The sequence below is a fragment of the Rhinolophus sinicus genome, linkage group LG07 (genome assembly GCF_036562045.2).
Source record: "Rhinolophus sinicus isolate RSC01 linkage group LG07, ASM3656204v1, whole genome shotgun sequence".
NCBI classification, from domain to species: Eukaryota; Metazoa; Chordata; class Mammalia; order Chiroptera; family Rhinolophidae; genus Rhinolophus; species Rhinolophus sinicus.
Window position 1 is genome coordinate 7,256,985 of NC_133757.1, and position 13,925 is coordinate 7,270,909.

General features: G+C 38.1%; 1 protein-coding gene across 1 annotated transcript; it reads right to left on the minus strand.

The window, feature by feature from the left end:
* Positions 1 to 520: 520 nt before the first annotated feature.
* Positions 521 to 12,752, minus strand: LOC109436397 (ATPase PAAT). Its single transcript, XM_074338858.1, has 6 exons — positions 12,533 to 12,752; positions 11,600 to 11,803; positions 10,701 to 10,770; positions 8,059 to 8,265; positions 6,975 to 7,426; positions 521 to 1,680 (listed from the first exon to the last, which is right to left on the minus strand). Exons 1-6 carry the CDS (start codon positions 12,694 to 12,696, stop codon positions 1,446 to 1,448), a joined length of 1,332 nt encoding a protein of 443 aa, XP_074194959.1. The 5' UTR covers positions 12,697 to 12,752; the 3' UTR covers positions 521 to 1,445.
* Positions 12,753 to 13,925: the final 1,173 nt, after the last annotated feature.

Consider the following 13,925-nt stretch of genomic DNA (forward strand, 5'->3'; position numbering starts at 1 on the left):
ATATGCAAGGAAATCATTAATATACCAAATCTCATATTGCCAAATATTACTTTTAAAAATGTTTGTGATCTTACTCCGCGATTCTATTTCATCATCAATATATGCAGGAAAAACTGTCAATTTTTCAACCATCTACATCTATATCCATGCTGGTCCTCGCTCTGAAGGTAGTGATTGTAGCTACAATCATGGGGACGCATTTAGTGAATCAATGAAGAAACTACAAATACCAGAATCTGTAAAACAGCTGAAGGGTTCGACTTGAACTGAGACAGATTTCTCTTGAGTGACAGATACTATTTTTATAGCTATGTATGTTGTAATGTCCCACAAATCAGAGAAAGACTAGAACAAGTGATATGCAAATCCTCAGTGACTGTGGTTGGAGTGTATTCCATATAGTGTGTTACCTTGTAATATAAAATTGAACAGAGTATATAAATTAGCCATCATTTTAAAGAATAAATTCACCCAAAGTGTGTGAAACACCTCTTTTAAAATAAAACATTTTAAGCAAAGATTCAGTGAAAATAAAATATTGCTGTTTACTTAAGACAAGTAATTCCCAGAGTGGACACATTTATTTTTTAGATGCAAATATATCAACACACATACGATACTTATAATTTCTGAAAGTTAAGTCTGCCGGTGAGAACAGCCCTCTCCTTGAGTCCCAGGCCTTACTCACTCAGAGCCTCAGCACTTCACATGTAAACACCACAAAAGGACACTGGGAAGGAGAACCTGTATCAGCTCAGAAAAGGAGAGCTCCTTGTACTTTCTGGGTTAACTGATGTAAAATAAGATGACTCTCATTTGGCATCGATCACTCAATTTAAAGTAATCCTACCAAGGAACAGTTCTGATTTCACTTTCCTATTTACTGGTACACTATACTGAAACAAAAACTATAACAATCTCAGTGTTTATGCACAGATGCCAAGTATTGCATCTTCTTCATTATCTGAGATAAACAAAATGTAAATTAATGATCTGAATTAAAGGTTCCAAGTCTTACGTATCCAATTTACCAAGAACAATCAATTAGAAAAAAATTATCAAATACTCTAAGCATTATTTTTCATACTCCTATGACTAAGAAATAAGGTGTTTCATAAATAGAAAATATATTTCTGTCCAACACATATAAACTGTATTAGAAATCCTTACAATTTTTAAACACTTAAATAACACAGATGTACACATAAATGTCTGTAAGAGTGAACAATATTGCAAACAAAAATAATTTACGACCTGTTCACGTTAACTCTTAGTGTACAGTACTGGATTTACAATAACAAGTACAGTTAAAATGAACACTGAGGTCACTTTATGGAAGATGACGATCCTCAAATGACATTAAATACTTGCTTTGAATGCTTAGGGTCTCGGCTTTATAATAAATAGGTAATAAATATCTGCAGTACATTGTACATGTTGAGCACTTATCGTTCTCCATTTGAAAGTCTCTCTCCGGAGTCGTAACGTCTCAGAGGCGTCCCAGGGGGTGGGGAGTTGGGATTTTGCAGCAAGTCCATTAACAAAGCAATCTTATTATCAATGTGCTCCTGGAGTTTATAGATTCGCTGGTCGATGTGGTCCATAAGTTTCTTTTCCATCAGTTCCACATTTTTAGAAAGAATCTTTTCCAAGTAGGAGCAAACGGGTGGCTCTCCCATTCTAAAGATAAATTGAAAGATAATAATTATCCCTGATATTATAACAAAACAACCAAAGCATACAACAAGCAGCCACCTACATGCTGAAATCTGTCTCCATAACTGTGCTCTCTCCTTACAATGTATTTCCAGGTTCTAAAATACATACACAACAGACAACCACAATCCTGAAGGCCCAAAGCATTATTTCTTTAATTCTTTAAACATGTAGACAGACAATTGAAATGAGAATATAAAAATGATGACAGAATTTCTACCCTCAAACAACAAGTCTTTAGAAGGGATCTTTTTTATTTTGAGCTCAAAATCAAACCTGATCTTGCCAAAAAAATTTTAAGGTCTCCATGTATGACTTCCAAATGCCACCTGAACAATTTAAACAGTTTTGTCTTTTTTCACCCGCACAACCTTACTAAAGTACAGGGAAGATCTTTTCTAACCTAATATGAAAAATATTCATATTTTTCTGTAATGGGCAAATTAAAACCAAAATAATAAAAAGCATACCATTTTCTGGAGTTCACTGTGAATGAACAGTAGGACATTATTTCAGAGCATGGGCCACAAAACCCTGGAATTTCCATGACTTTTTCAGGAGTTCCATGAGGTCAAAGTATTTTTATAGTAACACTAACACATTATGTGACGTTTTCATCCTCATATTCTCATGAATGTACAGTGACATATTCCAGAAGCTACACAAAGTGTAATGTCATTGCTCTGAAGACTAATATAGAATGTGTGGTTGTCTATTCTTCTGACTCCTAGAATTTGCTAGGGTAGTGGGTTAGGATATAAATAAATACTTTTTCAGAGATTAACTCAGTTTGTTTTCAGTACGTTTACTGTGGTGTAGTAGCTATTGATTACATATGTTATAATGCAACTATAGGAGAATCAACCAAAAACTCACATAGATTGGCACAACTTTAAAACAATACAATTCTCACTAACATGTTTTTAGAAAAACATATTTTTCATAAAATTATGTTACCATATAATGGCTTTACTGTCACTTTAAAACAAATAAATATTTTTATATAGCCTACATAGGCAAAGGTTCTTTAGAGCCCTCAATTATTTTTAAGAGTGTAAAGACCAAAAAGTTTGAGAACCACTACTCTAGAATAGATGAGTTTTTTTTTTTTAATACTTTATGTTCAAATAAGTAGAGAGTCACAGGAAGATGTAAAGATACTAGTCCCCAGTACCCTTCACCTGATGGTCCCAGTGGCTACATCTCACCTAACTGCTTTCCTATCAAACCCAAGAAACTGATGTTAGTACAAGGTGTGTGTGCATCACGTTCTCACGTGTACACACGTTCATATAAGCATCACCGCAATCCGGATGCACAACTATTCCTTAACCGGAAAGGTCTCCCTTCTGCCACGCCTGTAATGTCACATCCACTGCCCTAATCCCCTCCATTAGGATACCTGGCAACCCCTAATATGGTCTTCACGTCTATAAGTTTGAGAATGTTACAGAAACGGAATCATACCATATGTGACCTCTTGAGATTGTCTTGTGTCACTCAGCATAATGCCCTTGAGAGCCATCCAAGCTGTTGAGCGTATCAACAGTTTGTTCCTTTTTTATGGCTGATTAGCATGTTATACAAATACAGCACCCTTTGTTTAACCATTCATTTTTAAAAGACATTTGTTTCCAGTTTGGGGCTATTACACACAAAGTTTCTATGAGCCATTGTATACAGATTTTTGTGGGACATTAGCTTTTCCTTTCTCTGGGACAACGGCCCAAGGATATGATCGCTGGGTCACACGGTAACTGTATGTTTAGTTTTCAATGATCTGCCAAAATATTTTTCAGACTGGCTGTACCACATACATTCCCACCAGCAATGTCTGAGAGATGCAGTTTCCCACAGCCTCGTCAGCATTTGGTACTGTAAACTGTGTTGCTCTATTTGAGCCTTTCGCGTACTGTGTGGCGGTACCTGCTGTGGCTTCTGCTGCGTTTCCCTAATAGTCCTGAAGTCAGTGTGCATCATCTTTGCATGTGCTTATTTGCTATTTGCACATCCTCTTGGGTAAAATGTCTCTTTATGTCTTCTGCCCATGTTCTGATGGGATTTTTTTAAATGTTGAATTTTGACAGTTCATTATATATTTTAAATATTTTATTTGTCTGACTTGTTATTTGCAAAGATTTTCTCCCACTTTGTAGTTTGTATTTTAATCCTCTTAACACAGCCTTTCCCAGGACTGAAGTTTGAAATTTTGATGGGTCTAATATATCAAATTTTCAATTATCCTGCTTTTTGATGTTCTATCTAAGGAGTTGCCTCCTAGTCTTAGGTCTCCAAGATTTTCTCCTATATATTACTAGAAAAGTTTTATAGCTTCGTATTTTACATTTAAGTTTATGATCCATTGTGAAGTAATTTTTGTGTAAGGTATGATGTTTGGGTCACGGTTCACTTCTGCCTTTGGATATCCAGTTGCTCCAGCACCATGTTAAAAAGACTATCCTTGCCCCACGGAACTGCTGTTGCTCCTTTGTCAAAAATTAGTTGAATATATTTGTGTGGGGCTATTTCTGTGGGCTCTATTCTACTGATTTATGTGTCTGTCTCTCTGCCAATACCAGTTTCGAATACTGTAGCTATATGTCTTGAAATCAAGTAGTGATTTCTATCACTTTATTTTTCTTTTTCAAAATTGTTTCAGGCATTTTAATTCCTTTATCTTTCCATTTCCAAATTTTAGAATCATCTTGTCTATATTTACAAAAAATCTTGCTGAACTTTTGATAGGAATTGCATTAAACATAGGTCAACTTGTGGCGTACTGACATTTTTACTATGTTGAGTCCTCAAATCCATAAACGTGGTTATGTCTTTCCACTTATTTAGGCTGCCTCTGATTCTTTCATCAGCATCTTATGATTTTCAATATATAAGTCCTGCATATGTTTTGTTAGATTTTTATATTTTTATAATTATTTTTATAGTTATATATTTTAGATGAATTTACATGTATTTTTAGGCATTTCATTTTTCTTTGGAAAATCTAATTTTGGTATCAGAATATACTGGTTTTGTAAAATGAATTGAGAAGTCTTCACTCCTCTTCTGTTTTCTGGAAGTGTGTAAATTTGGTGTTCTTTACAAGTTTGGTGGAATTCTCGACTGGAAAAACCTGGACCTGGATATTTCTTTACATGAGCTTTCAAATGATGAATTCAGTACTTTTAGCAGTTGTAGGACTATTCTGTTTGTATATTTCACGTTGGTTGAGTTTGGGAGTTCATTGTTTTTAAGGAATTAATCAGTTTCTTACAAATTGTCAAATTTATGAGCAGAAACTTGTTTGCAACATTCCTGTACCTTTTTAATGGCTCCAGGACCTGTAGCAATATCTCCTGTTACATTCATGATATTGGTGATTTGTGTCTTCTCTCTATTTATCTTTGCCAGATTTACTAGCCAGTCCTACCAGAAGTTTATCAATTTTATTAAAATTTTCAAAGAATCAACTTTTTGCTTCACTGATTTTCTTAATGTTTCTGTTCTGTATTTCACTGATTTTCATCTTTGTCATTTCCTTCTTTCAGCTTGTTTTTGGGTTTATTTTGCTAGGCACTTAAATTAAAAATTCAATGTCTTTAATGGTTATAGGACTATTCAAATGATCTATTTCATTTTGATTGAATTGCTGTAGTTTTGTGTTATTGAGACCTCTTCTCTCTTCCAATGGAAGCATTTAGTGCTATAAGTATCCTTAACACTTCTTTAGCTGCATCCCACAAAGTTTGGTCTTGTTGTCTTTTCATTAACTACCATGTATTTTTTAAAATTTCTGTTGATGGGTCGGCCCGGTGGCTCAGGCGGTTAGAGCTCCATGCTCCTAACTCCAAAGGCTGCCAGTTTGATTCCCACACGGGCCAGTGGGCTCTTAACCACAAGGTTGCCAGTTCAATTCCTTGAGTCCCGCAAGGGATGGTGGGCAGTGCTCTCTGCAACTGAGATTGAACACGGCACCTTGAGCTGAGCTGCTGCTGAGCTCCCGGATGGCTCAGTTGGTTGAAGCGGGTCCTCTCAACCCCAAGGTTACCAGTTCGATTCCTTGACTCCCGCAAGGGATGGTGGGCTGTGACCCTTGCAACTAGAAAACGGCAACTGGACCTGGAGCTGAGCTGCACCCTCCACAACTAAGACTGAAAGGACAACAACTTGAAGCTGAACGGCACCCTCCACCACTAAGACTGAAAGGACAACTTGACTTGGAAAAAACGCCTGGAAGTACACACTGTTCCCCAATAAAGTCCTGTTCCCCTTCCCCAATTAAAAAAAAAAAAAAAATTCTGTTGAGACTTCCTTCTTAAACCACAGATTATTTAGAAGTGTGCTATTAAATGTTTGGAAATTTTGTTGTTGTTTTTCTGTTATTGATTTCTAGTTGGATTCATTTATGGTCAGAGAATGTATTTTGCATGATTCCAATCCTTTTAAATTTGGTTAGGTTTACTTTATGACTCAAGATATAATCTACCTTTGTGAATCTTGCATGGACGCTTGAAAAATATGTGTCAATTAGATCTTGTTGCTTGGTTGGTATTGTTTAGTTCCAAACTAATCCAACTATGTCATTTTCAGATGAAAACTCTAATTTACGGGAGATTAAACAGTGTGGTAAAGTGCTTAAACCAAAACTATGACCAGAGACCTGAATTCCAGTCTGGAACACTATTTTGACACACTATATTTATGTAAAGAATAGGGACATACTAAATACTTAACTACCTCTTAACCATGTGCTATTAAAAATATGGGATTATAAAATCGGGATAAGAGCTTGTATACTATAAATAATTGTCATCCTAATAGAATTTTCATTGTTCCAAAATTAGCCTAGGCCAAACGTGACCTAAAAAGATAGGTTACATTGGCCCGCCTAACATACCCAGCAAAAAACAGTACAAACATAAATAAAACCAATGTAAAGATTATGAATCTACAGCCCCTCTCTCTTCATGTAAATAACTTTCTACTTCAACCTCTATCTGATAGTTGTAATCCGTTCAGAAAATCCCTGAGAAGTCCTAAGCACCTCCACTTTTAGGCACCTCTTACAAAGCAACCAATTTTACTTTGTATAATAGTTACTCCCTATAAGCATGTCAATGGTAAAATGTAAAAGCTCTTAAATTTTCTATGGAGAATAATTTAGTATTCAGGCAGTACTCACTGAGATAAATCTGTTTCTCTTCAGTTAATAGTTACACCTACCAAATCTAAAGCATGTTTATCTTAAGATAAATACTTACGCCACACCACCGCCTTCACCAGGCTTGGTGAGGTTTTCCGGACGCTCGGTGTTACGTCCCACACGGAGATGGTTAACTTGACTACACAAATTCTGGAGAAAGGGCAGCAACTCAGACTTAGGTATACTTGAATTGTCAGTTGCTTTCTTTGGTAAGAAAGAAGATACTGCAGTTTTAAGATCATTCTCAAGAAGAGAATGGTTTTGTGGCACAATTTTACACGCTTCGAGGTTTGTACTACTCCCTCCACCAGGTGGCTGTGTACTTTTATCCATGGAAGCTTTTAAGTCTTCAGCCACGTTTCCAGATGTCAGTCCAGTTCTAAAAGGAAACGGTGTGGCGGACGACTTGTCAACGGCTCCTGATGCAGCTGATGAATGCAGGTCAACCATACACTGGTATCCAGTATTTCCCAAGACTGACTGAAGCTGCTCTCCAAAGGCAACATGATTCTAAGCAAGGGAAACAAGTAAGTGTTACTATTAATACTAATGACAGCTAACTTAGGAGTCAGGCAATGTGCGTTCTTCCATTTGAGCCTCAAAACATCCATACGAAGCAAGCTACAGTTACCATCCAATATAAAGTTGAGGAGACCAAGGTTAAAGGTAACTGGGCCAACAAGGTAACACCACTAGCGAGTGGCAGACCCGGGACACGAACCAGGCCACCTAAGTCCAGAGTCAGGGCTTTTAATCATTTGACTGTACTCTTTCCTACAGAAAATATTAAAATACATACATACGTAGTAAAATTGCATTGGAATATTTTAACATTTCTACTAAGCCCTCTTTAACTGGTCGTAACAAAACATAGTCCCCTCAACTGAGTCACAATAATTGATAATTTTCATAGAGTTAAATATCATCCGTCAACTTTCACATTTGGTAAACCGAAGTCTGTAACACAAATATTTTGTAAGAGGGGAGGTCTACAAAATGTCATTTTCACCACAGTAAAATAAAGGTAACAGTCAAATCAATAAAAGTTCCAGGAAAAATTTAAGTCACCACATGTCCTTATGAAAAGCCATCATTTTTTGACATTTTTAACGGTATCTAGAAAGAAATGCCGTCCTACTTACCTGCTGCTGAAACCTAACCATACTCATCAGTTGCTGAGCTCCAGGTGATAACTTGGACCCCATGGACTCCATGATGGTTTGGACCCTCCCGAGGTCTATCCTTGACCCTAGAGCAGGAGAGCTTGTTGAAGAATTTGCTGACACTGGTCTCACATGTACCACAACTTTACTGATGAACACACACTGCTTTTCACCAAAGGAGAGCAACTATTATAAAACAAAAGTTCAGGAAGTAATAATATTAAACAACAGTCACATTTAAGGTCACTCTTTTGTATAAGCTAGCAATAGTGAAGTATTCAGGAAAGCAAATATAAACTTTAAATACATTTTCATTTTTAAGTTTTCCCTATAATTTAATGGTCAGCACTCCAATTTATTATGAGGCTCAGAAATACTATTTATGTAAAAGAATGCCATTTTGAAATTAAAATAAATACACAGAAAATACAAAAGGGTCTAAAATAAAGTTTTGTTAATTTAAAGAATAAAAGTAAACTATATCAGTCTGAACCCTTCACATACCCCAAAATAGGCTATTCAGAAGGCCTCCCAAAGTACTGACGGAAATACCAAATGTCAGTCAGTCTTTTAGAATTTAGAAGTGTGAGGGAAACTCAAGATGATCTAACATAACTTGCTGGTTCACATACAAAAAAGATGAGGTCGGGTGATTTTCTAACTTCTCAAAGGATTATCCAATTAGCAAAAGTCAAGTTCTGGCTTCTACAGCAGTGCCTGGGCCAATGCTTTATGCTGCCTCATTTCATGCATGTTTCTGAACCAAAAGACATTTCGTGTGGATATGGACAAGAGAGTAGCAAAGTGGGAAGGGAACAGGATTTAGAATAGACAGACCTGAGTTCACTGATGCCTCTGCTATGTAGAGCATGTAAGAGCCTGCGCACAGGCCAACATCGGAGGCAGTGATAACATGAGGCAACAAAAGGGACTTCACATGGTTGTTGTGAGGATTACGTGTTGAAATTCCCAGCACCTACCACTGAGAAAGTGTTCAAAAATATGCATCAGTAACTATTATTTTGAACTTTCATATACTATTGCCCCAGAACACGCTTTTGTGGGCTTAGGATTTCCCTAAATCAAACGACCCTTTGCACCCCCGTGAACTTCCACAGAACAGTCACAGAAGACACTCACCTTCAGAGACATATACAGAACCGACTGTATGTAATATGAAGACACAGGTCTTCATGAAGGACAAACTAGACCCATGAGCCAAGAACTCTGAGTGTGGCACCAAAGAGGTGACTGTCCTCAACAATTAAAAAAAACTTCCCATTAAATTTAGACACTCACCTCGTAACCTCCTTGAAATCCCCTGTTTGCTTTTTAGTCCCCATATGCTTTCTCATCACTGAATATTGTACACATTTTACTCATTGAATCAGCCCACCGTCTCACCCGACTAAAATGTAAGCGACATGGGGGCAGTCATTCCAGTTTATTATATTACTGCTCATCCTACAGTATCTATCATTAATAGGCACTCAAATATTTGGTGAATGAACATTTCATGTTAAATAAATCAATTACTTCGTTATATTTGGAAGTTATCAATATATATTATCTGAAACATCTTGGGACAATTAGTTCTGTAAATCTGCTACCTGCCTATGAAAATCACTTTTTTTCTTATTCTAAAGTCTCGTAACTCTGTATGAAGTAATGTGAACATAAAAAGACTATAAGGATTTATTTCCCTTAATTTTTTTAAAAGCAGTTTTGAGATATAATTCACATCCTAAACAATCAACCCATTTAAAGTATACATTTTAATGCATTTCAGTATATTCACAGAGTTGTATAGCCATCACCACAATTTTATAATATCACTCCAAAAAAGCAACCCCATACTACTGCCAGTCACTCCCTATGCCCCAGCCCCCAGCCCCAGACAACAACTAATCAACTTTGTCTCTATGGATTTGCCTATTCTGGATGTTTGATATATATATGGACTCAAACAATAAGTGGTACTTTGAAGTGACTTCTTTAATGTTTTCAAGGTTCATCCATGTTTGTAGTATATATCCATAATTCATTGCTTTTTATGACTAAATACTTTTCCATTGTATAGGTATACCATTATTTTGTTTATCCATTCATTGGGTGATGGATATTTGTGTTTTTTCTACCTTTTGGTTATTAGAAATGATGATCTTATGAATACTCATGTATAAAGCAAGGATTTATTTTTTTTTAGCAGTTTAATTGATCCATAAGGTAGTTCCAAAGAGATAAAGAGATTTGCCCACGTTAGGCAACAAAGCAGAATTAATATTCTGGGCTCATGACTTCCAGCTCAGTACCCATTCTCTGACTTCAGACACATCACAAAAATTCATCTTTGTGATATTTTTCATACTCAAGATACCAGTCCAAATCCCTTTAACTTTTAGATGCTCTCCAACTGTTCTCTTCTTTCTAACTGCTTTCCATTTTTTTCTTGATATAATGGAGCCAAAACTGCTTGTGGTTATCTTGACACTATAATTTTATATAAAGATTACCAGGAACAAAGTTGAACTAACTGTGTTACCAAACCAACAGAACATAAGCACAAGTTATACAAAAACATGTGCAGTTGTCAAATTAGTTAAAACTCGGTGATGACTTACCTTTATTTTACAAGCAAGAGTGGAGGACTCCAGTTTTAAATATTTTTTGTAGAAAATAATTTCATGTTCACTAAAAATAAAGTAGAATTTAAATTATTTTTACTTTTATTATCATTTTTAATAGTTACATTAAAAAATGAATTGTTTCTAAGTCATTATTGAAACCCCTGAGATACATTTTATCTGGCAAGGGACAAAGAGTTGGGGGTCCCTAATCAAGGGACCTGGTTACAAACATTGTGTCTGCTCTTTCTGTGTAAGAGAATTAAATGAGATAATCTATATAAAACCATGTAGCACAGGACATACAGTAAAGCTCAATACATGTACCTTTATTTTCAGTATGTGCAATATATAAAATACGCATAGTCCATATTTTGGGTCATACTAAGGAGAGACTAGGATAGAATATGTAAGAGCTTAAATAAAAATCGAACTATAACAGCTGAATTATGGATTACATAGGCTGCTATGGAAGAGTCTTGGGCATGTTTACCATTTGTAATGGGCTTCCCTCCAAAAACATGTGTTCCAAGTTCCAGACTAATTGCCAAATAAACGTGTGGAAAACATACCATTGTGCGTTCACGGAGAAAGCCAAGCAGCAGCAATAAGGGGCCACACTCCACTCATCTATAAAGTCTAATGAACCTGTACAACCCTCTACCTGGTCACTTCCCCACTATTAGCTCTCAATGTCCATATTATGAAAATGAGAAAGCTTATCAAAATTATCTTGAGGATCCCTTAAAGGTCTAAAGTTCTATTCCTGCTGGTATATTTTAATCTTCTCTTCCCTAAAGTCTGGCACCAATGTCAGAAAATTAATAAACATTGCAACAGCTGAGTGAAAATAACACTGGCTCAAAAGAACACTTCTGCATGAACAAGTCACAAACCTGTTATCCAGAACATTACCAACATTCTTGCCCCTGCTGGTTCCACAGTACTCCTCTCCTAAGTAGACTTCCATATTTCTTGCCGAACTTAAAACGCCAACAGAAACGATTTCTTCACCTCCACTAGGGTCACATCTCAGGTAAAGGAAGCAGGGGTTTGCATCTTGGCTGTTGAGGCTTCTCTTCAAAATCACCAGATCCTGGCTGAAAAGAAACTTGTTAGAAACATTACACGGCACAGTTCTTTGAACACTGTTCACAACCCACTTATTAGGCGATGGATATTTCTTCCAGTTCACTTTCATTTGCCTTTAAGGTCCATGCACCTTCCCAAGCACCCAGCAAACGCTCAGTACAGATTCAGAAGCCAATGGCACACTTCTGACCTCAGGGAACCCCTTTGTTTTATCGGCGATCATGGATATCTCACTCAATCCCCTGTAATTACTTATTTAAAAACTCACGGGGCACCTATCCCGTGCATAAGAGGGGGAAGCAGAATACGATAAGAGAGTGTTATCTTTTTCAAAATTAAGCTGATGGAGATTCTCAACTGTCTGAATATTTTTTTCACCTACATTGGTCTACAGCAGGCTTTTGTTTGGCGATAGAGAGGCGGGTTCTGATTTTGACGGGGCCTCAGCAGCAGACGTGACCGACACAGGCGCTGTGTTCGCAAGGCCGTCGCCCGGTCACCGGCTCCCAGTCCCCAGCGCCCGACACTCACGCACTCGCAGGTGCCGCCTTCGCGCAGACCCGCCCTCCAGCCACCTGGGCCCTGCCCCTCGCCGACGCCGGCCCTGTTCCTCGCACAGATCGGCCACCAGAACCGCCCCCGGATTCCGGCCCAGACCCTCTCCCTTCACGGCCCCTGCCTCCCCTCAGGCTCCCCAGGAACGTAGCTGTCACCCAGTCTCCGCCGCCCAAACGCACCCCGGGGCAGGCGGCGCCAGCAGCTCCTCCGGGTCAGAGTCCCGGGCGCCGAGATCATCTCGGGCGACGTGGAGGCTCTGGGCCAGGGCCCCGCATGTGGCATCCCAGGAAGAGGCCAGCATCGGGTGGCGGGTCGATCGCGCGTCCTCAGTCCGGGTCTCCATTCGGCCGCCTCCAGGACAGGCCAGCCCCGGAACCTCTCTTCCAGCGCTGTTGTTTCCGCCCGGGCAGGGGGGAGGTCAGGGAGCAGTGCAACTTCCGGCTCGTCCTCCTTCAACTTGGCGCCTCCTAGGCTGGCTCTGCGTTATTTGCTTGTCAGACACCACAGTTGGCGCTAGGAGTCAGCGGTCCTTTCAGTGAGTGTGAATATGCCCCGCACGTGCAGTCCCCATACAGTCACGTAGCTAATTTTGAATAGTATTGACCCGATTACAAAGTAGTCAACTAGCAATTAGTTTCTCCTATTTGGAGACCTGGGGAGAAAAGTAGTCATGATTTCTTCGTGTCATAGTCCTTAAAAGAGCAAAGCGTACGTTCAAGACTGAAGGAAGATGACTGTAGTAGAAGAATTCTTAATTGAATTTGTACAAAAAGAAAAAATATCTGGAAGGAAACCTCACTTCTGACTTACAATCTTCATGTATAATGGAACATTTTTATTTTTGGCTGAAGAGTTGTTCCCTAAAGTGGTGCCTTTTATTCATTTATTTTTACTTAAAAACTCATTGTAAGAGCAACATACGCTTATTACAGAAAAGTCAGGAAGATAATGAAAAGGAAAAAAAAGTTCCAAAATCATAACTATTCATAGACAATCGTTAACAGCTTCAGGTATATACTTTTTGCTTTTCTTTCTCCTCCAGACTTATACAATGCTTGTACTTATTAAGTCTTTTCTGGGGACTGGAAATATCAAAATGACCATGAGAGTCACAATTTCTGCTTTCATGGAATTTATGTTCTTAGTGGAGGAGACACAGTAAACAAGCCAAAATAAATAAACTCAGATTATAACACCTGCCTAGAAAATAATAAAACAAGGTGATGGGGAAGAGAATGACTGTCTTGTAGGTGGATATTCAAGAATAATGTTCAGTAATAACATGGCTAGGGAATGCATCTCAAGATGAAATTTTAGCAAAGACATAAAGAGCAAGGCACTCACCTGTGCTGTGGACTTTGTGGGGAGTTGCATCCTAGGCATCCCCTCCCCCCAAAAAAAGGCAAGTGCTAAGGTCTAAGGTAGTGAGGCAGGAAGCAAGTGGGCATGTCTACACAACAAGGAAAGGAAGACCACTGTGGCTTGACTGTCAGTAAAAGGCAGCGAAGTAGCAGGTGATTATGGAAGAAAGGTAAGTAAATGGTGAGATTATGAATGTCAATTAAAGAGCTT